The sequence below is a fragment of the Felis catus genome, chromosome A3 (assembly GCF_018350175.1).
Source record: "Felis catus isolate Fca126 chromosome A3, F.catus_Fca126_mat1.0, whole genome shotgun sequence".
NCBI classification, from domain to species: Eukaryota; Metazoa; Chordata; class Mammalia; order Carnivora; family Felidae; genus Felis; species Felis catus.
This window is the reverse complement of record NC_058370.1, coordinates 16,918,612-16,943,644: the sequence shown is the minus strand read 5'-3', so window position 1 is coordinate 16,943,644 and position 25,033 is coordinate 16,918,612. Positions and strand designations below refer to the sequence as shown.

General features: G+C 43.8%; 2 protein-coding genes and 1 long non-coding RNA gene across 31 annotated transcripts in view; 2 read left to right on the top strand and 1 right to left on the bottom strand.

The window, feature by feature from the left end:
* The window catches only part of LOC102899405, a 142,533-nt gene extending 136,574 nt beyond the window's left edge, over positions 1-5,959 (bottom strand). For 11 of the 17 annotated variants that reach the window (XR_006595158.1, XR_006595154.1, XR_006595160.1 and 8 more), the window contains exons 1-2: positions 4,923-5,794; positions 4,030-4,169 (exon numbers count right to left, since the gene is read on the bottom strand). This is a non-coding gene — a long non-coding RNA (uncharacterized LOC102899405). Of the gene's footprint in view, positions 1-4,029; positions 4,170-4,922; positions 5,795-5,820 lie in introns of those variants that run through there. The other 6 variants (XR_006595163.1, XR_006595161.1, XR_006595165.1 and 3 more) reach the window with 6 other exon arrangements.
* SRSF6 (serine and arginine rich splicing factor 6) lies at positions 5,813-9,887 on the top strand. Its single transcript, XM_023251231.2, has 6 exons — positions 5,813-6,066; positions 6,290-6,438; positions 7,780-7,904; positions 8,269-8,477; positions 8,746-8,829; positions 8,926-9,887. The coding sequence occupies exons 1-6, from the start codon at positions 5,960-5,962 to the stop codon at positions 9,284-9,286; spliced, it is 1,035 nt and encodes a 344-aa protein (XP_023106999.1). The 5' UTR covers positions 5,813-5,959; the 3' UTR covers positions 9,287-9,887.
* Positions 9,888-12,034: 2,147 nt separating this feature from the next.
* Positions 12,035-25,033, top strand: part of L3MBTL1 (L3MBTL histone methyl-lysine binding protein 1) — a 42,232-nt gene continuing 29,233 nt past the window's right edge. For 11 of the 13 annotated variants that reach the window (XM_045053591.1, XM_045053593.1, XM_023251230.2 and 8 more), the window contains exon 1: positions 12,035-20,983. The gene's annotated coding sequence lies outside the window, so the exon portion shown is untranslated. The remainder of the gene's footprint in view (positions 20,984-25,033) is intronic. The other 2 variants (XM_045053587.1, XM_045053588.1) reach the window with 2 other exon arrangements.

Genomic DNA, 25,033 nt, shown 5'->3' with positions numbered 1-25,033 from the left:
AAAACAACGGGGAGGGTTCCTCAAAAAATTAAAAATATAAATACCATATGATCCAGCAATCTCACTTCTGGGTATATATTCAAAGGAAATGAAAGCACTATTTCAAAAAGATACCACTTTTTGAATATGTTCATTTCAGCATTATTCACAATAGCCAAGACATGGAAATAACATAGGTGTCCACCAACAGAAGAACAGATAAAGAATGTGGCATATGTATATGGAATATTATTCAGTCATTAAAAAAAAGAAAACCCTGCCTTTTGTGACAACATGGTTGGATCTTGAGGGCACTGTGCTAAGTGAAATAAGTCAGAGAAAGACAAATACCACATGTTCCCATTTATATATGGAATCTAAAAAAGCTGAGCTTGTAGAAACAGTTGCCAGGGGCCAGGGTGGGGGGGAATGAGATGTCAGTGAAAGGGTACAGACTCTCAGTTATAAGATGAGTAAGTTCTGGGGATCTAATGTACAGCATGGCGACTACAATTCACAATAGACAACACTGTATTAACAACTGGAAAAATGCTGAGAGCAGATCGTAAATGTTATCACCCACATATAAAAATGGTAATTATGTTAAGGGGACGGAGGGGTTAATTAACCTGATTGTGATCATCATTTTGCAACATACATGTGTATTGAATCATCACATATTACGCCTTAAATGTATGTCAATGATATCTCTATAAAGCTGGGGGGAAAATAACATATCAAAGAATAAAATAAGTAGTTACAGGGGTGAGAAGGTGACTTTGAACAGAAACCAGAGATGAGGAGACAAGTCACAGGAAAAGAGAGCTCCAGACACAGAGAGGCATTCAATGCAAAGGCCCTGTGGTGGGTGTGTGCTTGACATATTCAAGGCACAGTAAGGAGCAGATAGAAGGAGGAGTAAGGAACACTGAGAGCAAGTTAGTGGGGACATGATTATGTAGGACCTAACCTCACTGATGCTGAGAGACAACCACAAGTCCAACCCCACATACACATGCATACTCATATAACGTGCTGGGGGCTTGGGAGGTTGAGAAGGTTATTGTTGTTTAAAAAAATGAAATCATGCATATATTAACCCTGGCCTTTCTCACTTAACAACATACCATGAGCATCTCTATAAGTCTATATCAGGGGTTGGGGTAGGCAAACATTTTCTGTGAAGACCCAGCTATTAAATATTTGAGACTCTGTGGGAGACAGTCTCTATTGCAACTACTCAATACTGCTGTTGTGGTTGAAGAGCAGACACGGTATACGTGAGTGAATGGCTGTGTTCCACCAGAACTTTACTTACACAACAGGTGGCAGGCCAGATTTGGCCTAAGGTGTGTTTACAAACCCTGATGCATAGCTCCCCTGTTGTATTCCCAATGCCAAGAGCAGTGGCTGGCACACAGAAGGCACACAATAAGTATTTGTCAAATCGATAAATCTAACATTCTTTTTAGTGATTAGAGTATTCCACTGCTAGAATATCATCTTAGGGCCTAAGGTTTTACAAATCAATCCTCTTGTCAAAAAGATTTCCAGGAGTACGGTGGCTGGGTCAAAGCCTCGTGAACTTTCTGTTTGTCGAAGGTCACCACCTCCTTGAGACCCTTTCCTCTCTTGGCTTCTTCTGTGACACTGTATTCTTTGGTTTCTTTCCCTATCTCCCTTCCCAGTCTCCTTTCCTGTATTTAAGTTTCAGAGTCCCTCTGGCAGGCAGAATAGTGCCCCCACCAAAGATGTGCATGTCCTAATCCCTAGAATTTAAGATGTCACCTTACTTACATGGCAAAAGAGACTTTGCAGAAGTGATTAGGTCAAGGATCTTCGGATGGAGAGTGTATCCTGGAGTATCCAAGTGGGCCCAATGTAATCACGGCTGGGGGTGGGGGTGGGGGTAGGGGTGAGGGACTTATAAGAGGAAAGCAAGAAACTCAGCATCAGAGGAGATCTGGCAATGGAAGCAGAGGTCAGGGTCAGAGTAACTGGATGCAAGAAGGTCTCAACCAAAATTCATGGTTTCAACGATGGAGGAAGGAACCACAAGCCAAAGAATGCAGACAGTCTCTAGAAGTTGGAAAAGGCAAGGAGACAGATGCTCCCCTAGAGCCTTCAGAAGGAGTGCAGCCGGGCTGACACCAATTTTAACCCAGTGAACCACTTGACTTCTGCCCTCTGGAACTGCAAGCTAATAAATTTGTGTTGCTTTCAACCCTTGAGTTGATGGTAATTTGTTACAGCAGCCATACAGCTTACACATAGGAGTTAATACAGTCCCCCAGGGCATAGTTCTGAATTTTCTTCTGCTCTCCGTCTACTTTTTTGGGGGGTTTCATCTAGTATTTGACAAACTCACAGATTTATATCTCGGGTCCCCTCTGTGCATTTTTTCCACTTGACATTAATAGAGTTTATTTATTTGTAGGTTCTTAATGTAAGCATTATACCAGGCATGTGCTTGGATGCTGTGGGCTCAAATTCATGTATTGAGAAAGAAAAAAAAAAGTATATGTTCACAGTTAATTATACTCAGAGCCTTACATTTTCTTGTCATATTGCTCAGATGACACCAGATATGTAAATATTTCAGTATATCCCCAGTCTTCTTTTTTTAATGTTTATTTATTTATTTTGAGAGAGAGAGAGAGCAGGAGGGGCAGAGAGAGGGAGAGAGAGAATCCAAAGCAGGTTCCACACTGCCAGAGCTCAACACAGGGCTAAAACACACGAACTGTGAGATCATGACCTGAGCCAAAACCAAGAGTCCGATATCAACAGACTGAGCCACCGAGGTATCCTCCCCAGTCTTCTTGGGTGGTGAAACCTCATTATCCTTCCACTTTTGCTGAAAATTCTGGTTACTCCTTGAATACTCAGAACACAAGGGAAGCCCATTCTCAGTGACACACATCCCCTCACTGTCACAAGCAACACCTTAGGTGTCAATTCTATGCTTTAGCAGACATTTGTCAACATTTCAAAACATTTTGTTAACCCCCCAATTTTTTTTACTGAATTATAATTGACATACAATGTTATATCAGCTTCAGGTGTGCAACAGATTGATCCAAAAACTATACATCACTCAATGTTCACCACCTTAAGTGTGGTCACCATCTGTCACCACACCATATCATTACAATACTATTGACCATATTCCCTGTGCTATACTTTTCATCTCCATGACTTATAACTGAAAGTTTGTACCTCTTAATCCTCTTCACTCAATCTATTTTTAGTTGTCACAGCTGGGGGGTGGGAAAGAGCTACTGGTGTCTAACAGGTAGATGCCAGCCAGGAACACTGTTAAACACCCTGCAGTGCACAGGACAGCCCCCACAACAGAAAATTACCTGGCCCCAAATGTCAGTAGTGCTTAGGTTGAAAAACCCTGTCTAGATGAACCCTGTACAGATGTTTTTCAAAAAGGGTTTGGATTAGCTTGGCAACATTTAATCCAATACCGCAATTGAAATGTACCTTTAATCTCATCACTTCCGAGCTCTTTCAATCATCTGATTCACATTTCTTTCAAACTCTGTCCCTGACAATTTCCATTTCTGAGTTCCATTTCTACAGCAACACCTGCATACATTCACTCCACTCCATGTAAACACACTTGAGTTGCCAAGTTCAACCCAAGTCCATTCAAGATGACAGCTTCTGGAATGCCAAGTTTTCCAGACATAATATAGCAAAACCTATCACAATTCAGTTTATACCCACTTCAAATCACATGGTACTTGGGATTGAAAACCACAACAATGTGTGCTCTAAACTATCCTTTACAATCTGGGTATTTATGGATGGATTCAAAGTTATTAACTCTCTTTTGGATCAGACTGAGACCACTCTCTCTTGCTGACAGACTTCTGCAGTTACCTCCACAATTTTAGAATCAGCAATACTGATCGTTATCTGCCACAACTGTAGGTATCTAAAAGAAGTGGCCTCCTGTGCTATACATCCATCATTTATCAACAGAGGTGAGTTAGATCATCAACAAGACTCTACAGAATGCTGATGGCCCAACAGTACCTTCAATGATGATCATTTGAGACTGTCTTCTGTAGTTGGTGGGTTAATGTTTTTTTGTTAAGAGTAGCCACTGGGGGGGGCGCCTGGCTGGCTCAGTCCATGGAGCGTGTGACTCTTGATCTGGGAGTAGTGAGTTCCAGCTGCACATAGGACACAGAAATAACTTAAACAAAAACCCAAACAAACAAGAAAACAAACAAAAGTAGCCATTGGCCTTTGGGGAGAGGTTAGAGGAAGCAAAGGATGATGTTAGCTGCATCTTTCTCTCTGGGCACATTAACTGCAAAGACAGAAGGTGACACCCCATTGCCTATATTCATCTTTTAGTAAGTACTACCCCATTACCTTCCCAAATAGAATGTTCAGTCCAACCGACACTGTATCAGCGCCATTTCCTGATGCACCTCTTCCCATAATGAATTTTAACATTTTTTAAAATAGTGACAATTTGATGAGTGAAAAAATGTCGCACTGTTGAATTTTCTTTTCCCTAATTACTATATCCCACGAATTTTTATAGATCTATATTCTTGTGTTGTATTTAACTTTTAAGCACTATCTAGCCTTTACCGCTAGATGCCAGCATTAACACTTCTCCCCCTGTCGTGATAATCAGTTTGCTTCTAGACTTTGCTAAAAGTTCCCTGGAAGGCCAAATCGCCCTCTCTCAACCAGCTAAAGAATATCAAGGTTGAACCGCTCAAAAAGAAATGGAATATTCGGAAATGCCTGAACAGCCAGTGTTATCTCACCGATACGGTTTCTTCTCTTGGCTTCTGTAACACCGTGCTATCCCGTCTTTCCCCACCTCTCTACTCCCTCGTTCCCAGTCTCCTTTCCTGTAGTCAAATTTCAGAGTACACTAGGGCTTTCTGCTCTCCACTTAAACTTACTCCTTCGGGGTTTTCATGTAGTTCTCCAGCTTTAAAAGGCATGTCCAATGAAACAGTAAAAAAAAAAAAAATGTATATTTTTATCGAATACACGGGGGCTTCCAACCTGTTAGTTCACGGGACTCTCCATGAGGAGGAGAAAAAGAGAGCACCTGTGTAGGAGGGCTGCCAGGTCTTGATTAACTTTCTTGGGCCAGAGACCTCGGTCGTACTCCCTTTGGGAGCACCCACAGCGAGAGTGGAATTACCACGTACACAGCAATCTACAGGTGACTTGCCAGTGTTTCAAGAAAAGACCCATGGAGGGGGACGGGCAGCGAGGCGGTCAAGGCTGATGATAGCTGTGAGACCACCAGGGATAGAGGCCAGCAAGGCTGTATGCTCGTAACGCGAAACCGTGCGGGTCACCACTACTCCGGAGGGTAAACCTCGGATTAGGTGAAACGGGATAATCATGGGTTGGAGCGCGCGTAGCCCGCCGAGCGGAGCGTGAGCCGATCAGTGGAGGAAATTTGCAGCCTCGCTTTAAGGAGCCAATCAGAGACCACAGAGTCCTATTAACGACAACATCAGGAACCAATGAAAACCGGGAGTCCTCCGGAACTGCCTCCCAAGCTCCTGTCCCGGAGAGATCACACCAAGAAGGTTTTTTAAAAAGTACAAATTAGAAGACAAGTCTGTGGCTCGACGACGGGAAACTACGTTTACAATAATGGGTGGGGAAAATTGTGTAAGCGAGCAGAACTGCACTTCCCCAAAACCTCGCGGAAGTGGACCTGCAAGTCACCCCCGAGCCCTGGGCTCCAGAGCGGGAGGGTACGTGCTGCGCGCTGACGCCACGCGCTGGCCCCGCCCCCAGCTCGCCCTCCCTTATAGTGCAGCTCTGGCGCGCGCGCACCATTGTGTGGCTGGACTCGGCCGCCGCTGCGGTGTGAGGCGCGTGTTCGGGCTCTCGCCGTCCCCGCACCCGCACCGCGGCTCCTGCTTTGCGGTCAGCCGTTCGACGCCAGCCTTCGGGCCCCTCGCCCGCCACAGACATGCCGCGCGTCTACATAGGACGCCTTAGCTACAACGTCCGGGAAAAGGACATCCAGCGCTTTTTTAGCGGCTATGGCCGTCTCCTCGAAATAGACCTCAAAAATGGGTGAGTCCGGCCTGGGAGCCCGCGTCCGTCCGCAGTGTCCTGGGTCTGGCGGCGGCGGGGTCCGCTGGACAGAAGATGGCCCAGGCCGCGGCGCCGCGTGGCAGGGCCTCCAAAATGGCGGCGGCGCGGGGTCGCGGGAGCGCGCGCGGAGGGTGGGCGCGCGGGCGTGCGCGCCTCCGGCCTAACGTCGCCTGCCGGTTCCCGGCTCTCGCACCGCCCCCAGGTACGGCTTCGTGGAGTTCGAGGACTCCCGCGACGCCGACGACGCCGTTTACGAACTGAACGGCAAAGAGCTCTGCGGCGAGCGCGTGATCGTGGAGCACGCCCGGGGCCCGCGCCGCGATCGCGACGGCTACAGCTACGGAAGCCGCAGTGAGTCCCACCCCCGCGCGCTCCGCGTCCTTGGGATCCTGGGGGGCGGGCGCAGGCTTAGGGTGGGCGGGGTGGGGCCTCCCAGCCCGGGCAGGCGCGGTGGCAGGGGTCCACTGGCTCCAGTGTCCCCGGGCGCCGCTGCCTTCACGCCTGCCCGGGACAGCTACGGGACGCCGGAGCGCGGGGATTGGGTTGTGGGTTTTGCCTAGCCAGGGTTGGGCTGTTTTGGGGCTTATATATTTAATTTTGTTGTTGTGGGGGTTTTTTGTTGTTGTTGTTTTTTGCTAAGTTGGGGGCGGGGGGTGGCTTGGGCCCCTGTCAGCACTGTCGTGGGCTCTGCCCACGGAGGAAGTGAGGGATGGCAGTATTTGTTGTATCCCCTTGCTTACCTGACAGTGCTTTAGCTAGAAATGTGAATGTTTTAGAGTAGAAGTTTGAGGGCAGGCTGGGGTGGAGGTGGGGTGGGGTGGGGACGGGGTAAGGGGAGGAGTTTTAAGTTTAAGTCTTAGAGTTATTAAAATTGGCGGGGGCCAAAGAAAATACTATTTTTAACTAATGTGGCATAGTACCACACAGATTTAAATAAGCTTTATGCTGCATTTGAATTATTTGGGGCATGTTACTGGGAGGAGGTGGGAGGGGTTTGGTTATGTTAAATGTTTGATGTTGAAATTGTTGCATGTTGAATTCAAACTTTTTAACAAGTCCTTGATGTTTCAATTTGAAAGTGACCAATGGGGCTGAGGCTGTGTCCACTGAGGCTAAGATGACTGCCTTTCCTGATTGGCCTTGGCTTTTCCATACATTGTGTGACCCTTGCCCTATGACCCTTTGGCTGACCTTACCGGAAGCCATGACGACAGCAGCCTTTTGCCATTAGACGCAGGGTGATGGTGAGGATTCCAAGGGTTAGACAAAACTGGTTAATCTGAACTAGGTGACTGTTACCTTGCGTGTTTTGTGGCCAAACCACCACCAAAAACCTCACACTGTGATGTAAGTACTTAGTGTAACTAGTAAACATTTTTGTAAAATGTAGAAATGCATGTAATCAGTTAAGTTTTATATTTTACAATGTTCTGTAAAATAAAACTTAGCGAGGTAAATTGAATAAAGGAGCAGTCACTCTCTAACAGATTGTAGGAGAAGTTTAGTTGGATTTAGTCTATTTGACTTGCCCTTAATTTAATTTATGGCAAATCACAACTGTATCGAAGGTTTAGCAGTATAATAGCAAAGTCCTACTCCAGTAAATAAAAGTTGATATGTTTGTACTAACTTTCAAAAAACATGCATCCCTGTCATTACAAAGCATCTAATTATTCTCTTCATGTGATAAAGGTGGTGGAGGTGGATACAGCAGTCGGAGAACCTCTGGCAGAGACAAATATGGACCACCTGTTCGTACAGAATTCAGGCTTATTGTAGAAAATCTTTCTAGTCGTTGCAGTTGGCAAGATTTAAAGGTATGTGCTATAATTTGAGATAAAAATGATACGGCTGGGGCACCTGGGTGGCTCAGTTAAACATCTGACTCTTGATTTCAGCTCAGGTCATGATCTCACAGTTGGGTGGGTTTGAGCCCCACATCCGGGCTCCGCGCTGATAGCTCGGCGCCTGCTTGGGATCCTCTCTTGCTCTCTCTCTCTGCTGCTCCACCTACCCGTGTGTGTGCTCTCTTTCAAAATAAATTAAAAAAAAAAAAAAAGATATGGCTAATGTTTAAAAGGTAGGCTTTTGCTTCACTTTTTTCTTAAATTTCTGAGAATCCAGTACAGTACGTAGATTTTTTTCATTACATTTCTGAGTTTAATCTTGTTGCTTCTTTAGGATTTCATGAGACAAGCAGGTGAAGTAACCTATGCGGATGCTCACAAAGAACGCACAAACGAAGGCGTGATTGAGTTTCGTTCCTACTCTGACATGAAGCGTGCTTTGGATAAACTGGATGGTACAGAAATAAATGGCAGAAATATCAGGCTCATTGAGGATAAACCACGAACGAGCCACAGGCGGTCTTACTCTGGAAGCAGATCAAGGTAATTTGTTGAAATACAGGGAAAGGAGAAGAAACCATATTTGCTAAGAGCAAAGAAAAATTCAAGCAGCAGTATTTCAATTGATGCTTAGTTGAAATTCAGTATGTAGTCTCTTTTGTGTTGTGCATCATTGAGGTTCTTTTCAATGTTTTAAGGTGGACTTAATTTATGGTAAGAAATTATATTTTGTTTACTGTTTTTTGTAAATGACACAAAAGTTTGTGTTGAGATATGAGATTAATGTTTTTTATTGCATCTTTTGTTATAGGTCACGGTCTAGAAGAAGGTCACGAAGTAGGAGTCGCAGGAGCAGCCGCAGTAGATCTCGAAGTATCTCAAAAAGTCGCTCCAGGTAAATAATGAGCTGTTAGATCTTTTTTTCTGAATGTTACTCTATTTGTATGTTCTGGCAAGGTATTGAGAAAAAAATCTGGCTCTTCTTGTCCAGATCCAGGTCTCGGAGCAAAGGTCGATCACGTTCTCGATCAAAAGGCAGGAAATCCAGATCAAAAAGCAAATCTAAGCCCAAGTCTGATCGGGGCTCCCGTTCACGCTCTCGAAGCAGATCTAAGGAGTATGAGAAATCTCGAAGCAGGTCTCGTTCTCGATCTCGTTCCCCCAAAGAAAATGGAAAAGGTGATATAAAGTCAAAATCTAGATCAAGGAGCCAGTCTCGTTCAAATTCACCCCTACCTGCTCCACCCTCAAAGGCGCGTTCTGTGTCCCCTCCACCAAAAAGAGCTTCAAGATCCCGTTCTAGATCTCGTTCAAAGTCGAGGTCACGGTCCAGATCGAGTTCCAGAGATTAACTTAGAACTCTACATTCTTTGCACACTATTATGGAACACTTTCCTACTTGCTTAAGCAGTTACTCTTCCATGTTTGTACTTGGCCTCTTTGCAAGAGGAATCTCCTGAAAACAGGGGCACACAGAAATTTGATTTGTGGCCAAATTTGATGAAAAAGATGAGGTTCTAAAGAAATGGTGGCATGAAGTCAAAGATCCTCTCCCTTCTTTGTAGAATTAAGATAACTTTGATTTTATAGCTTTTGAGCTAAAATAACTTTTGTAAAGATAAAGCTCATTTAGATTTTTTTTAAGTATTTCAGCAGGATCTGCTGCAGGGGTTTTGTTGTTTTGTTTGCTTACTTTTAAATTAACCGTTTCAAGCTTTGAATACCTAAGGCTTTAGAGGGAGAACCCAATTTTCAATTATGTTGGCTTTTTATAAGCTTGAGTTATGTAAGATTTCAATAAAAATTTGCTACCAAGATAATTGCCTTACTGAATAGGTCACTATTAAATTCCTTTAAATATTGGTAATCTACTCTTTGTGGAAACGATGTAAATTCAAAGTGTAAAAGAAGGCAAGCCTCAGACCAGCAATAAATTATTGGATTTGGATAACATTTTGTGCTGTTAATCAAATTTGCCAAAGTCCTATCTGCCCCTTTGAGTTTAAAAGGTATTTCGTGGTCCGTCTATTATACGATTTTGCCTAAGTTAGTGGATTTTAAATGATGAAAACTCTTCAACTTAAATTTAATTGAACTCTTGAAGAAGTAGTTCTTAATACTTGAGAACCCGTTTAGCCTGGTAATCCCACTTTATGGAGAAATGGTCAGTGTAATTAGTGTTTTGTTAGAATATGGTTCCATGGTCTTTAGTGTTGTATGAAAATGGAAGTAGCCTTTCTTTGATTGGAAATTTAGCATATTCTTGTTCAAAGTAGAAAAGCAAATACTGCATTTTCATCTGGAAGATTATTATATTTAACAGGCACTTAACAGGTTGCTTGGTAAAATTGGTTGCTGATTAGAGTGAAATTCCACCCAGCCATCAGTCGTTAATGGTTGATGGGGTTATGTGATAATTGATTAGATCATCCTTGTAACTTTACAGCATATGGTGGGCTTGAAAAGAATTTACATGGGTAACCTCTAAATTTTCTGTACTTTAATATATGCTGTGGAAGCCAAATTATACTGCAGATTTGTAGGAGTTACTGGATAACCAATGGGTCCATGCATCTATAAACCTAATTAGTTGAAGTTGCAATTTGAGAAATGAATTACCCTCTATTTTTATGTTCAGATACTTTAATTCCATTTAAAAGCACTCGTTAATCTTGGTTTGAAACCAAGATACAGATTGTTTGACTCCGCTTTATTATCTTCTAGGATCTGTCACTGCATAAGGTGTCAAGGACTGGATTGTACTATAATGGGGCATAGTGCTCATCATGCCACAGATGTGACTAGAAAGCATGATAATCTAGAGTTGGTTTGTAGGTTCCAATAATCCAGAAGGCATACCTGAGATGAGGCTGCTTGAGAAAATTGGGTCAAAGATTTAGGTGTCAAAATCCCAGAGTAGCTGGGAGGAGTACTTGCTAGTGCATAGAAAGATTTGTTATTCAGAAATTTCTGAGCTTCCCGTTAGAAAATTTTAGAGCCTACTCTTAGGAAAATAGTGCCCCAAAAGGCTGATGCTTCTTCCATGACCTTATTTTATTTTCTTTACTCTCATACTGTTTTAAAGTTTAGATATTCACAAGAAATGGGTTTTTTCCCAGTATAAACTTCAGAATTTGAAAGAAGACACTAGTGTCTGTGATTGTAGTTATTTTCCTACTTGAAAGAACAGAAGTTACAATTCACGAAGAGGCACATCTCCAGCTGCCTTTCAAAATTTGGTTAAAGAAGTTGGTTTAAGAATTGGCTTTGACCAAAGTTTTCTCGTTTTCAGGGAAAGAACAAAAGCTTTTAAAACCACAGCCTTTTAAAAAGGAAGGAGGGGGGAATATTGCAGTGTGAAATTTGACTTTGTAAAAGTGTAAAACATCTTTCAACTGGGCTTTCTTGTGTTAGTCTAACCTCACATGGTAATGGGCAGGTTTACCTACGTTGTTAGCTTGCTTGCCCCCAAAGTGGGTAATTATATGGGTAAGTGCCTACACCCATAAAAGTTTCCTGGTAATAGCAAAGACCAACTTATTGAGAATCTAGTCCTATTCTATCCCTGTGGACCTCAATGTCATTGGATATACCTAAACCACTATAACACTGGCCCACTTGAGAACAGAGTTGACTGCTGAAATGTTTATTAGTTCCTTGCTAACTTATCAGTAGAATCTGAGAGTCTGCAACATGCCATGTGTAAATCCTTGGCTAGATAGAGTATTAAACTGAGCGCAAAAATAGAAATGAGCAACATCTCGATTCCCCTTTCTTTTTACCTGATAGTGTTGACTGACACGCCATAGTGCCTTTAAGGCCAATTTGAGTCCTACCAGTTCCTGTGATTTACGTTCCAGTCCTGTGTTGTTACTACCTTTCATCTTGGTATCTTCTTTTCCCCACTTTGTTAACCTACTTTATGCTTTATCTCCTCAATAAAATGCTTACTGAGGGTTGCTGGTTTTGGATTTATTGTGTATTCCCACTTAGTACCAAATATTTGGTAAATGGTTTTTTCAACTAGAGTTGCCAGTTGGCAAGCCATTCCTGACTTGAGTATGAGGAAAAGGGCTTTTCAGTTCCTCAGAGACCTGTTTTAGGATCAACATAGTGGATGGTTTATCTTGGGCAAGTCGTTGTGCTTTAATGTCATCCATGAAATTGGCAAGGACAAGCCATGAGTTGTGGAGATTAAAGATGATGATCAGGAAACCTGGCTGGCCCCATCAGTGGAGCATAGACTCTTGACCTTGGGGTTTATGGCTTGAGCCCCATGTTGGGTGTAGAGATTACTTAAAATCTTTTTTTAAAAATAGAGGTTAATATCAGGAACATGTTGTCATATGACATGTAATAGCCATAATAAGTACTATCTGCTGTTGTGAAGGATTAACCATATGGAACTTTTTTGTATTGTCTTGCTTTGTTTTCACATAAAATTTACCTGTTACCTTAATAGTGGTTTGAGCATTTTCTGTGACGTATTTTTCAGGTGAACCAGGAAGCTTTAATCACCTTTTCCAAAGTCCTTAACCTAATTTCCTTAATTTAGACTTGGAGCACTCTAAACTTCGGCAGTTTACATTTAGGAAACCTCACATTTTTATTATTTACCTTGTTTTCAGAAGGCAGTTTTCTGACTTTATCCAATTTCAGTCCTATGGCTGTTGGATGTTTTGTTCTTAAGTTTTGACTTAATTTTAATTGCAAAATTAATATATACTTGGGAATATAAGGTATCTTTCCTTTAGAGCTCACTGGCTAAGGTAGCTGCCGTTAACAGTATCTGTCACTGCCCAGAATTATTTGATCATAAAACCTATTCTTCCCAATAAGCTGTTAGTCCTTACCGTGAGTGGTGTTCTGCAGTTTGCTTTTACTAAGATCTGCTATTTTAAATGGCTGACTAGTATACTCCTGAGTGGATATATAATAAGCATACTTGTTCAGTATCCTCATTGTTCTATTTAATCCCTTGGCTTGTGTAGCAGGAATAAAAAATACTATTTTTAATGTTCAATATCAAACGATAAGAAAGTTTTTTTTACATGGTTTGGTACCTACTAATTACCAATTTACACATTAAATTTTGAACTTTTTGAGGCAATGACCACATCTTGAATAAGATGGATCTGTGTATGTTTAACACCAGGTTTCCATTTGCCAAAAGGATGAGTTAATGGCAATTGTGTAATTGATCTAGGTCCTCAATAGCTTGTTTAGATTTGCTTGGCTAGGTTACAGCAACCCTATAGATGGGCCCTCAGTATAGTACTTAAGTGATTAACCTTTTATAATACTTGAATAGAAAGGAGTCAAAAATTGAGAGATCTAAAAAGGTTAACGTGGCAAATTTCACCTTTGACCCCATGGAAGAAGTCAGGAACGCTAGTTTCTTGTGTATCCTTCTGGAGATGTAAATCTAAAAGAACTGGTATTTCCCGGGTAGTCTCATCAGAGCTCATTGGAATTTTGCAAAAGCAGGTGGTACTGAGTATTACAGCTCAAGCACTAGGAAACTTAGTAATTAAGTTTTTATTTACTGTTTACACTCGTTTATACCCATTTTCAATATCATTTCTGAGGAAATCATGGAATTAGCATGAAGATTTATTAGCAGAGGCAGGCTTTAAATCCTGGTTCAGTTCCTAACAGCCCTAAAGTGTTAAAGAAAAACAAAAAAACAATGTCAGATAATTCCTCCTAGTGAAAAGCACTCAGATTAAGGAAGGCTCAGAGAGTAGAGAATGAATAGACTTTTTAAGTAATAATTTTGATAAACAGAAAAATCTTGTACAAAAAACTGTATACCCTTTTCCCATCACTAATTATACTTTGTTTCATTTACAAAAATTTTTTTCCTGAATCATATGAAAATAGAGACATCTTGCTGTTTTTTCCTTAAAAACTAATTCCTAGGAATGGGACATTCTCTGTTAAACTACAGTGCCTACCAAAAATAACATCAGTAAAGTACTGTTGTCTAATCCATGCTCCATAGATCTGTCTCAGTTGACCACTAATAATTCTTTGTCTTTTTTTTCTATTGGTTCAGGATCATTTGCCACGTTTTGTTGTCATGGCTTTTCGGTCTCCTTTAATCTGGACCACGTCCTCAGCCTTTTTCTTGGCCTTGTCATTTTTGAAAAGTAGAGGACAGTTATTTGTAGAATTGCCCTCAATTTGGGTTTGTCTGCTGTCTCCTCATTGCTTTTTTAGCAAGAATATCACAAGAATGAGATTATCTTCAGCTCATCATGTCCAGTCATCTTATAATAACCTGTAAGGCAGTACTTCCTGTGAATAGACTGTCTTATAAATAAAGTTAAGAAAAGGGGTTTGTGTTTTTAGGAAGAGAAGGAGCTAATATTCAAGTTTTAAGAGCTGCTGAAGGGAGAGCTTGGATAGCATCAGAGTACACCATTACCACTGAAAGCTGGAGTGTGGTTCTCCTAGCCCAGGGCCAAAAAGGGAGCAGGAGGCTACTTTAAATAGAGGAGAGATTAATAGATTCCATAGAAAATAAGCCATGTTCTCTTGTGTAAAACCATGCCCTCTAGTATTGTTGTGGGGGTAAATGCTGTTATCAAAGCATTGGCACAGTCACTCCATGGACTAAAATACTCTGTAGTCAAACCCTAATACTTTCTTTCCTAGCCAATTGAGGAAAAGGTAGGCAAAGCACAGTTGCTGATTATGGTGCCCAAGTATCTGATTAAGTGACCACTGCTACTTTTTAGCTATTCATGAACAGCCTTGAGTATACTATTTAAATATATTGCTGTTACTTTGATTTTATGAGCTTGCAAGCACCAGTTAGAGAATAGTATGGTGAACCAACTCTTGAATACTTAATTCAGCTTTAACAATGTATGTCTGTCCATTTCCTCTCCAGATAATTTTGAAGGAAATCCTAGATACTCCAGCTGAAGACCGTTCACTATATACGACTAAAAGACCTAAATCTCTTTGTTCTCTTGTCCCTTGCGGTATATTTTTTGAAGGCCACTATTGAGTAGTTTTTCAGTCTTGATTTTGCTGATTGCATGCTAATGATATTTAGCATGTTCTAGACTAGATCTAAGAACAATACGATGGTTCTCAAAGTGTGCCTGGCCCAGTAACATCAGCATCATATGGGAATTTGTTAAAAACAGAGTTTCTCAAGCCCCACCCTAGAATCAGAAACTAAGTGGAGTCCAGCCATAGGTGTTACAATAAGCCTTCCAAGTGATTCTGGTGCTTATTCAAACTTGAGACCCATTATTTTAGAGGTTTTATCAGATTCTGTTTTGTTTTCCTTCCCAAAACTACTTGGGTATCTTTTTGTCATTGGAAGCCATTGATGATCTTTTCCTGAATCTATTATTAAACCCACAAACCGTGATTTTACACACTTTTTTTTTTTTTTTTTTTTTTTTTTTTTTTTTTTTTTTTTTTTTTTTTTTTTTTTTTTTTTTTAATCCATTGGAGTTCTCCTTATTGATGTTGCCTTGTTCTGTCTTTGGTTCATGAAAGTCAACTCAGGTTGCCTCATGAGTTCATTTGAAGCAACCCTAATAATCTTTATCAGTTTCTTTTCTTTCTAATATGATGAGATTTCCAGGCTCCTCTCTCTAATCTCAGATCTGGAGGCAGCCATTTCTCCAGTGAGCTCTGGTTATCTTTATTTGGAAATGGTAATTTGTGAGTATAGTCTGGACTTTTGGGTGTTCATTGCTACTAGTTGGATCTTTCTCAGGCCCCACAGATCATAGTACTGTCTGCTCTTGGGGAGGTCTTCTGCAGGCTAAACATCCACTCAGCCCTTTTCAGTTCATCAGTTTTGAATTTGGTTTGTCAGTATCCTTACAGAATGGGGCCCACTAGTAGCAACAGCACTCTAGGTTTGCTTTAACCTCCTCAGAGCAAAGCAAGTAGTATATGGACTCCCTGCCTTAATAGATGTTCAGCTGAATTCTGGGCCAGTTCTGGCAAAGGAGTGAGGAAACTTTAGTATTCCTGCAGAATCTCTTCACCTTCAGAGAAGGGTTTGAAGTAAATAATGTGTCCTCTTGTTCTGGGTGATAGGAGTAGAGGGAGAGGGAAATTCAGAGCCTAAATTTCAGTGTCATTGTAGCATACACAGCAGCATTATAATCGGGATGCACAAATAGGATCTTAAATTATAGCTTGTATCCACCTTTGCTATAGATGACATTCCCTTGCGGACCCAGCAGGAACTCAAGCCTGGATAGCTGTGGCTGTGATTATAGTAAGATGATCAGTATGATACCTGAGTCATAATAGTCTAAACTCACATTCAGTAAATACTTCTTAAAGGCCTTGCCAGATTCTTTTATAGGTGTGTGTGAGAGTGTGTGTGTGTGTGTGTGTGTGTGTGTGTGTGTGTGTGTGTGTATACATATATCCCCATCCTCCCTTAATGAGCAGAGTACCTCCTGTCCTTTGATTTTGACCAGTGGAATTTTGGTAGGCATGACATGTTTAGTAGACTAGATACTGCTCTCCCCTTCCCCAAAGATGCCTGTCTTCTAACCCTGTAACTTGTGAATATGTTACCTAACGTGGTAAAAGGAACTTTGTAGGTGTGACTAAATTAAGGTCTGGAAATGGGAAGCTTATCCTGGATTATCCAAGCGGGCTCAGTGTAATCACAATAGGCTGGAAGGTAAAAGGACCAGAAAAAGCTGATGCGAAAACAAGCAAAATCAGACACCAGAAGATGCTACGCTGTGGCTTTGAAAACAGAAGGAACCTCAAGACAAGAAAACAGTTCTCTAAAGCCTCTGGAGGGAGCACAGCCCTGCCCACAGCTTAACCTTGTGAAGGTCCTCTCCAGGCTAAACATCCCCTCAATCCATTTGGACTAATGAAACCCATTTTGGACTTCAGAGCTCCACAACTGCAAGGTAATAAATTTTTGTTTTAATAAGTCACCAAATTTATGGTAATTAGTTACTGTAGCTACAGGAAACATACAACATGACTAAAGGCTTAAATGCTTACACAAATGGACTTGGTCTTTTGCATCTCTACCATCACTATGAGAATAATATCCCTCTGTCAGCCTGCTCGTCCTAGGATATGAGACAGGTGTCAGGGGTAAGGGAAGGTGCCTGTTAGCCTCAAGCCTACAGCTTGAGACCGCCCAGCCTAAATCCACCAACCTGTGTATGAAGAAGAAAAACTTAGGAGGTTAGTAATTTCATTTTGCCTAAACAAATAGACACTTTCCATTTGGCCCTCCCACACCACCACGCCTCCATTCTCTGTTCTGAACCCCAGGAAGTTAATCTCTATTGGCTCCGTCCACATACTCTTTTGCCCTCTGATTTCTGATTAGGTTCAGCCATTAGGGAAAAGCAGTAGGAAAGGAGAGTGAAAAGATTGAGATTGAAACACCTATTTCCACAGCCTCCTCTCTGTAGGGTTCAGGCTGGTGGTGGTCCTCATCTGAAGGGCATAGTGTGCTACATATGGCCCTCTTGTTCCGAGTCCTGGTAACCACAGTCTCCCCTTTCTTTCCTAGCCCCAGTGGTTTTACTCTAATAATTGTGATTTTCCAACAACCTGCCCATCCCTTTAAAAATAGACCCTTTGTTAAATTCTCTTCAGATTTACTCAGTTGGAGTGTGTGCCATGTTTCTTAACAGATAACAAATATTTCGTATTTCAATAAAGTATAAAACCTTACACTGACTTGATGATGTTGCTAAATAAAGCAAAGTTGAAAGGTTGACTTTTTTCATTTCCTGTCCAAAGCCAGGGAGAGGTTCTTGAGTTAATAAGTACACCAAGGAATTTTATTTTTGCCTCTCAGTAGATAAGCTTTTCTAAGGGAGATGCCCACCTACTCTGCCACCCCCATACCTGGCCAACACTGTCCAAGTAGCTGGTTTGTACCAGAAAGCCAATGTGTGTTCCTTGAGTGGAAGAAGGGAGATTGGAAGGTAAGTTCCAACCTCATCCAAACAGCTGATTGTGGGATATGACGTGCTATGGACTGAATGTTTATATCTCCCCAAAATTCATGTAGAAACATCCCCAATGTGATGATATTTGGAGGTACGGATTCTGGGAGGTAATTAGGTCATGAAGGTGGCGCCCTCATGATTAGAATTAGCACCCTTATAAAAGATCCCTTGCTCCTCCTGCCGTGTGAGGACAGAGCAGGGAGATGACTGTTGGTGAAGCCAGGAAGCAGGCCTTCACTAGACATGAAATCTGCCAGTGCCTTGATCTTGGATTTTCTAGCCTCCAGAACTGTGAGAAATAAGCTTTTTTTGTAAGTCACCTAGTATAGTCTGTGGTGTTCTGTCATAACCTAAATGGAGGTATCTGATAAATGACACCAGAAGATGCCCTGGAGCAGATAGAGTCAGAGTAAAGCAAAATAATGGCTTGTATAGACTTCGGTTCTTGGTCCACCTTTCCTAAGTGGTGTTTGTCCCCTTGACAAGGTAAATTCCTTGGGGAGAAAATCCTTGGTACTGGGAAATAAAACCCCTTGAGACCCAGTGAGACCCAATTTGGGCTTTGATCATTTGTGTCGTTTTAAGCCACCAGTTTGTTCCTTGATAGAAAATGAATATGGCTTGGTCAGCTGATGCTTTTTTTGTTGGGTTCCTGAGGATCATCATAAGACAAATTGTTGAGAACAAGGTTCAGATATTTACAGAGTGAGGGTAAAGGAAATGAAATAGCTGAAGCTCTGGGCTTCACTGAAACAAGTTTTTTTCCTAGCGGTTACAAATAGAAGCTTCAGTTCCCAAACCCAAATGTAAACTTTGTCAACGTCTGAAGTTTTGGGTAATAAAAACCCATGCTCTGGGGGAAGCAGGACCTGAAGCTAATCATATTTGGAAACTTGTGTCTTGTGTCTCCCCTGCCTTTCCCACTATGGAGCCCACAATTACATTGTCTGGGGATGTGGTCTTTTCATGCGTTTTTCAGTACCTGCTCCTGGTATCACCTGGACTTAAGATCCCATCTCCTGCCATGAAGTGTGTGATGAAACCCCGGTCCTTAGCAGCTGGTCCCTGTCTATCCAATAACAGCCTCCAGGACAAGAAGGACACCAGGCCACCCCTTCCTTATTGCTCTGTTTCCCTCTTGTTTCTGACTCCTGTTCGTTCCCCTTATTGCAAATTCAACCATGAATTCACTCTTCTTCCTCCTTTGCTGGTTTTCTTTTTTTCTTGTAATATTTTACCTAGGATTTTGGCATGTTTATGCTAGAAAGGGCTTCCTGTTAGTAAAATCTTCTGTCAGAACCAGAGATGTTTGCACACTTACATAAAGGGCACGTTTTGATGATTTTCCTAAAACAGTGACTGCACCAAGAGTGAACTAAATTTTGTAGGAACAGAAAGTTGTTGGCTGCTCACAACAGTTTTCTCTGTGCTTCTGCTATCAACATTTCAATCAAGTTTGGGTCCACTGGGGTGGAAGGTTAACTTGGAGAAGACCTTTAGGCTATTGACATATAGAAGGGGGGCGTCACTTGAGGGAAAGATTGGACTAGCTCACTTGCTTTTGAGGGCATTCTGGCGCAGCACAATAAACGCTGGCTCTGTGAGAGAACCTTCCCCAAATCACATCAACTTGGGAGGAGCTCTGCATCCCCGAAGGTGTTCAAGCAAGCAAGACCACCAAAAGTATCTGGACCAACCAAATACTGGTAATGGGCAGAATAATGTCTTAGCAACTCCTGTTCGTTCCTGCATCCTGCTGGCTCAGATTCCACTTGTCTGTCTGAATCACTGTCTGAAAGATGCATTTGTAATTGAGAAGCCATGTGTTTGTGTAGTTCCATCACTTTCTTGTAATCTGAATACCTAAAATAAACCTTTTGGAAAATCTAGAACAAGCAGTCTGGGTAGAGATGAGAGAAAAAAAGCGGATGGTTGTGTGTGTATTGGTGTGTATAAAGAGACTTACATTGTTATGGCAACCAGCATCCTCAACTGATGCAGTTCTGTTCCCAATAATATGAGATGTGATTAAAAATTGACATTGCAGCAAGGAAGAACACATGTAATGCGTTGGCGTGGCAACCAGAATAAAGTCTGGTTTATTTAAACCAGGTTTAAATCTGATGATCACAACTTGGGGAATTTGCCTACAATTAATTAGGAATCTTTTTCTCATTGGGACCAAGTCAGGAGGCTGGAGCTCTGACTGTGGTCATGATCTTAGCAGGCCAAATGGACAGCAGTGTCCTTTTTCTGTAAAATGAGGGATTAGGTTAAATCCTTTGGTGTGGGAGAGGAGCCCCCAGCTCTAGGCTGGACCAAGAGTTGCCCTGTTTTCATCTGCATGCAGTATGTTATTACATCCACTTTCCAGTTAGATCAAGGGAACTGAAGCACAGGGGAAGCAGTGACTTGCTCAAGGTAACACCAAAACAGGAACTATATGCCATGAAGTAGGTTAGTCTTTACAAATGGAGAAATTAGTGCCAGGATTAAATGATGTCCTCCAGGTCACACTAGCAGCCGTGGCAACAGGGTCATCCAAACGCAGGTTTGGTCAGTGCCGCCCTTTACGCCAGGCAGGGTCAGAATCGGAACCCACGCCCCCCCTGGGCCTTTTCCTCTGGTCGCACGCCCCTTCACCCGTTGTGAGGCCGTTGTCTGACGCTCCTTGGCTCCCCTTCTCCAGGCTGGGGGTGGGGCGGCGCGGTAGGAGGGCGTTGGGCACCGCAGCGCCCTAGCCGGGACGCGTGCGGGAGTGCAACCCCGTCTTTTGTCACTGGCCACTCCGCTAGGGCCCAGCAGGGTCGCTCTCCGGCTCGGCGGGTCCCGCGCCCCTTGCACGCAGTTGGCCGAGATGCGGAGGGTGGGGGGCAGGATGAATCTCCACCGAGAAGGCGAGGGGAGAGGCCACTAGGCCCACGCGGCCGGGCCCGCGCCCCCTGCTCCCACTCGGCGCTCGCCCCGCGTCCTGCAGGGAGGCGGGCCCGCCCCTTCTGCGCGCAGGCGCGCGCCGCGCGGGGCTCGGACGGCGGCTCGGCACCGGGCGGCCACGGGCGGGCCTCGCAGGTAAGGGACCCCGCGGCGGGGGCTCGGCCCAGGGTATGGGGTGCCGCCCGCCCTGCCGCAGGTGCCCAGCGCGCGGTCCGGGCGCGCGGCTCGTGGCGAGTGCCTCCGGCGGGGGACGCGGGCTGGGGACGAGGGCGGGGGGAGCGGGGCGGAAGGGGTCCGGGCGGAGCGCTACCGGGGCTGGGGCCGGCCGCTGCGGGGCTGGGGGCCGCGACCGCGCGTGGGAGAGGCGGCGGCTCCGTCTTCAGCGAAATGCAGTCAATTAAGAGTTTTTCATTAATACGACGGAAGGTGTAGAGGGCGGGCTTTGGGGTTTCTTAGGAAATGGGTCATCTGGCAAACTTTCTTCTTCCTACCGTTGGTTTCCGATTTTTATAACGGGAAATGGGATTATTATTTTGCCATAAAGGGAAAGAATAAAAAGAATTCCGCCATTTTGGCGTTTTAAAAAGTAACCGTTGCGCGTGGCCGACGGGTCGGTGGCCGCCCCGCCCGCCGCCGTCCGTACCAGTCCTCCGAGGGCGGGCGGGCGGCGGTCCCGACCCCGGAGCCGGCTTTCGCCCCTCCCGCGTCCCGGCCGCAGCTGCTGGGGGCAGGCCCCAAGTTTGTGGCGCCCGATCTCGCTGGGGCTGAGTGTGTGTGTGTTGAGGCGTGTGGGGATGTCTGGAGCGCTAACCCCACTCCCAACACCTAGAGCCAGGGCCTTTATTGAGCGTCTGTTGTATACGAAGCCTTGAAGGGCAAGCAGTGGGAAGAACCTTAGCAGATAGGGAAAATAAACAGGGACATACTCATTCAATAAATGTTTACCGAGCATATGCTATGTGCCAGAGACCGCTCTGTCCCAGGGACCCAATGACTGTTTTAGGTCGGGTTCCCTGAAACCAGGCTCCGGGAGGGAGATGTGAGTGCAGACTTACTGGAGTGCCCTTGGGAGTATCACCTGTAGGACAGTGAAGACAGCAAAGTGGTGGGCAGAAGTTGAACTGCCAACGTAGTCTCTGCAGAGGCCTCAACCTGTCCCAGGGATAGCTCTGGAAGGGACATGGCCCTGCTGAGATAACCCAAATTGAGACAAGGGGCAAGGCCCTTCTACCCTTTATCAACTAGTCTGACAGGATGGCTGCTTCCAGGAGAGGGCACTTGGGCGAGGCAGCTCCCCTGGCTGAGGGCAACTCCCAGAGAAGCTGACTGCCCAGGGCTGCCTTCAGGGTAGCTGACTGGCTCTGAGCAACGCTGGAGGAAATTGTATTCTAGCCCCTAAGGAATGAATGGCTAAACCATTGATGTATTTCAATATCATTGTTTCTAATATGTTGACCACTTTTTACTCCCAGCTCTCTGATTCATTCATTCAGTGACTGTTGAGTGCAACCTCTGTGTCAGGCTTTTTACACATCAGCTGCTTTGTGCCATCTCAGAGACCCACAAGTTAATGCATAATTAGACTGTGGTGGAATGGAGCACAGTCAAGGAGATGATTAACTTTGTTTTGGGGTGGATTTGGGGAACACTTCAAGGAAGAGGTGTCACTCAAGCTGGATCTTGGAGGGTGATTAGGATTTTTCCAGACCTATGGGATACGGAAAGGTACCAAGCAGAAGGAACCATATATGCGCAGGACACAGAAGTGGGGTTCTGAAGTTGCAAGCAGGCTCTAGGGGTGGGAGTGGATGTTCCTGGCACCTGGCTCAGGCCCGGGAGCCATTTCAGACTGGTTGTGCTATTGTGTGTACCAGGTGGGACAGTGTTTATGAAAATGCCACATGGGCTGCAAGCACAAGGGGTGGCAGCGGGAGAGGAGGAACGAATTCAAATCACAGAGAAAGCAGTTTCGGGCCTCAGAACTCATGGTCTAGCTGGGGAGGAAGAACACAGAAGCAGTAGGTGCTTCTTGGCAGGAGCCCAAGGCTACCGTGTGTTGGGTCTCCACATCACAGATGCACTGGGTCCCCTTTCCTCCTGCATATTCAAGGATTTGTCTTCTAGACTGAGTCTTTCTTCCCTGCCCTGTCAGTTTTTTCCTCTCCATAGGCTCATTTTCCTCAGGTACAAACATGCTGTGACATCTCCTATTTAAAAACAAACCAACAAACACCCCACACCCCTTCCTTGAGACCACATCACTCTCCAAACACCATCCCCCAACTCCATGCTCTCCTTCACATCACAACCTCCTTAAGAGAGTTGGTAGTCCCGTTGTTTCCACTTCCCTTTCTCCTATTCTCCCACGAGGATCAATCCTTACTGTTAGTTTCCCCCACTAGAATGTGGATTCCGTGACAGGGGTTGTCTATTTTGTTCATTGATAAATCTGCATTGCCTGGAACAGGGCCTGGCACATAGTAGGTGCTCAATAAGTATTGAGCTAATCCATGATCTCTCTCTAGAACCCACTCCGGCCAGGTTTTTATGTCCACAGCTCCTTGGAAGTGGCTGTTGTCAAGGTTTCTAATGACTCCTTATTGCCCCAACGATCCACTCCCTCACCTGACTTGATCTGGCCCCCTTTCCTGAAAACTTTGCTCATGTGTCCTCCAGAAGCTCAGACTCTTCTGGATTCCCCCTGACCTCATGAGAAGCTCTATTACTAGATCTTCTTCCTCCTCCCAACCTATAAATCTTGGTGAGCTCCAAAGCTCCTACCTTGTTCTTTGTACTCAGCTTTATGGTTTTCAACGCCAGCTATACATGATGGCTTTCAAATTTATATCTCCAGCCCAACCCTATCCCTTATTTCTACAATATATGCTTCATGAGAGCACTCTTTTTTGAGACTGTCTTCGCAGGGCACAGAACGGTGCTGACACCTAGTTGGCCCTCCAGTGTTTGCTGAAATGAGGGCAACAAACTGAATAGCAGGGCAGTCCCCTTAGCCTCCCTTCCTGCATACACCTAAAGCATGTGATAAGTTTGGAAACAGAATGAAATTCTTCCAGGAGTAACCATACTGACTTTTTTTTTTTTAATTTTTTTTGATTCTGTTTATTTTTGAGAGAGAGAGAGAGAGAGAGAGAGAGACAGAGTGAGAGCAGAGGAGAGGCAGACAGAATCTGAAATAGGCTCCAAGCTCTGAGCTGTCAGCACAGAGCCCGACGTGGGGCTCGAACTCACGAACTACAAGACCATGACCATGACCAAGTCTGACGCTCAACTGACTGAACCACTCAGGCATCCTACCACATTGACTCTTAATGACTGCCAAGGTTTTGAGTAAAAAGATTGACTCTATTGAAAAGCACTTAAAATGGTACATCAGCTGTGCAAAACAAAATAAGGAGAATTGAAATTCAGGGAGTTCTATTTTATAATTTTAACACGGGACACACCTTGGTTTGAACGTTGCCTGAATTAATCAGGTTATGTATCTAGCCTTTGCCTACCTGATTACATACTCTATAATACAGAGGATGGACTCTATTTTAAGGAAGAAAATCTGGAAAATAAATGAATGCACAAGAATAGCAGGAGGGAGGCTGGGAGAGACAGCACTGTAAGCTGATTTTGCCAACAAGCTACCAAGCTTCCTGGGATTTCTGTTAAAAGGGAGTGGATTTGTCGAAGGTCTGCTCTGCTGCTACCAAGACTTTACGTATTTTGTCCATTTAGTCTTCACCACAGCCATTTGAGGCATATACCGTTGCCACATTTTACACATGAAGAAACTGAGGCTCGAAGAGGGTAAGCTACTTAGAAGCACAGGTGTAAGTGGTGGAGCTGAGATTCATAGTCTTAAGTCAGTCTTAAGCCTAGGCTATGTTTTCCTTTAACGTGTATGCCAGAAGCCATTGTCAATTACTGCTAACACCTTAAAGCAACCCAGTATCAATCACATATACAGAGCTTTTTATTAACAAGTTGAAATTACTGAAATACAACACATTTTTTTAGCACCTACTGTGTGCAGGCACTATTCTGAGGACTGGCCATAGAGCAGTGGCCAAGACAGATAACAAATCTTTGCCTTCATGGAACTTCTATCTCAGTGGGGTTGACTGATCAAACACAAATAAGTAAATGAAGATCATTATTGATTGTAATGAAGGATGT

Excerpts from the sequence above, each read along its gene's own strand:
- SRSF6 (XM_023251231.2), top strand. The coding sequence starts at position 5,960 with ATGCCGCGCGTCTACATAGGACGCCTTAGCTACAACGTCCGGGAAAAG. Across the intron at positions 6,067-6,289 it reads GAAATAGACCTCAAAAATGG|GTACGGCTTCGTGGAGTTCG; the intron begins GTGAGTCCGGCC and ends CACCGCCCCCAG. Across the intron at positions 8,478-8,745 it reads TACTCTGGAAGCAGATCAAG|GTCACGGTCTAGAAGAAGGT; the intron begins GTAATTTGTTGA and ends CTTTTGTTATAG.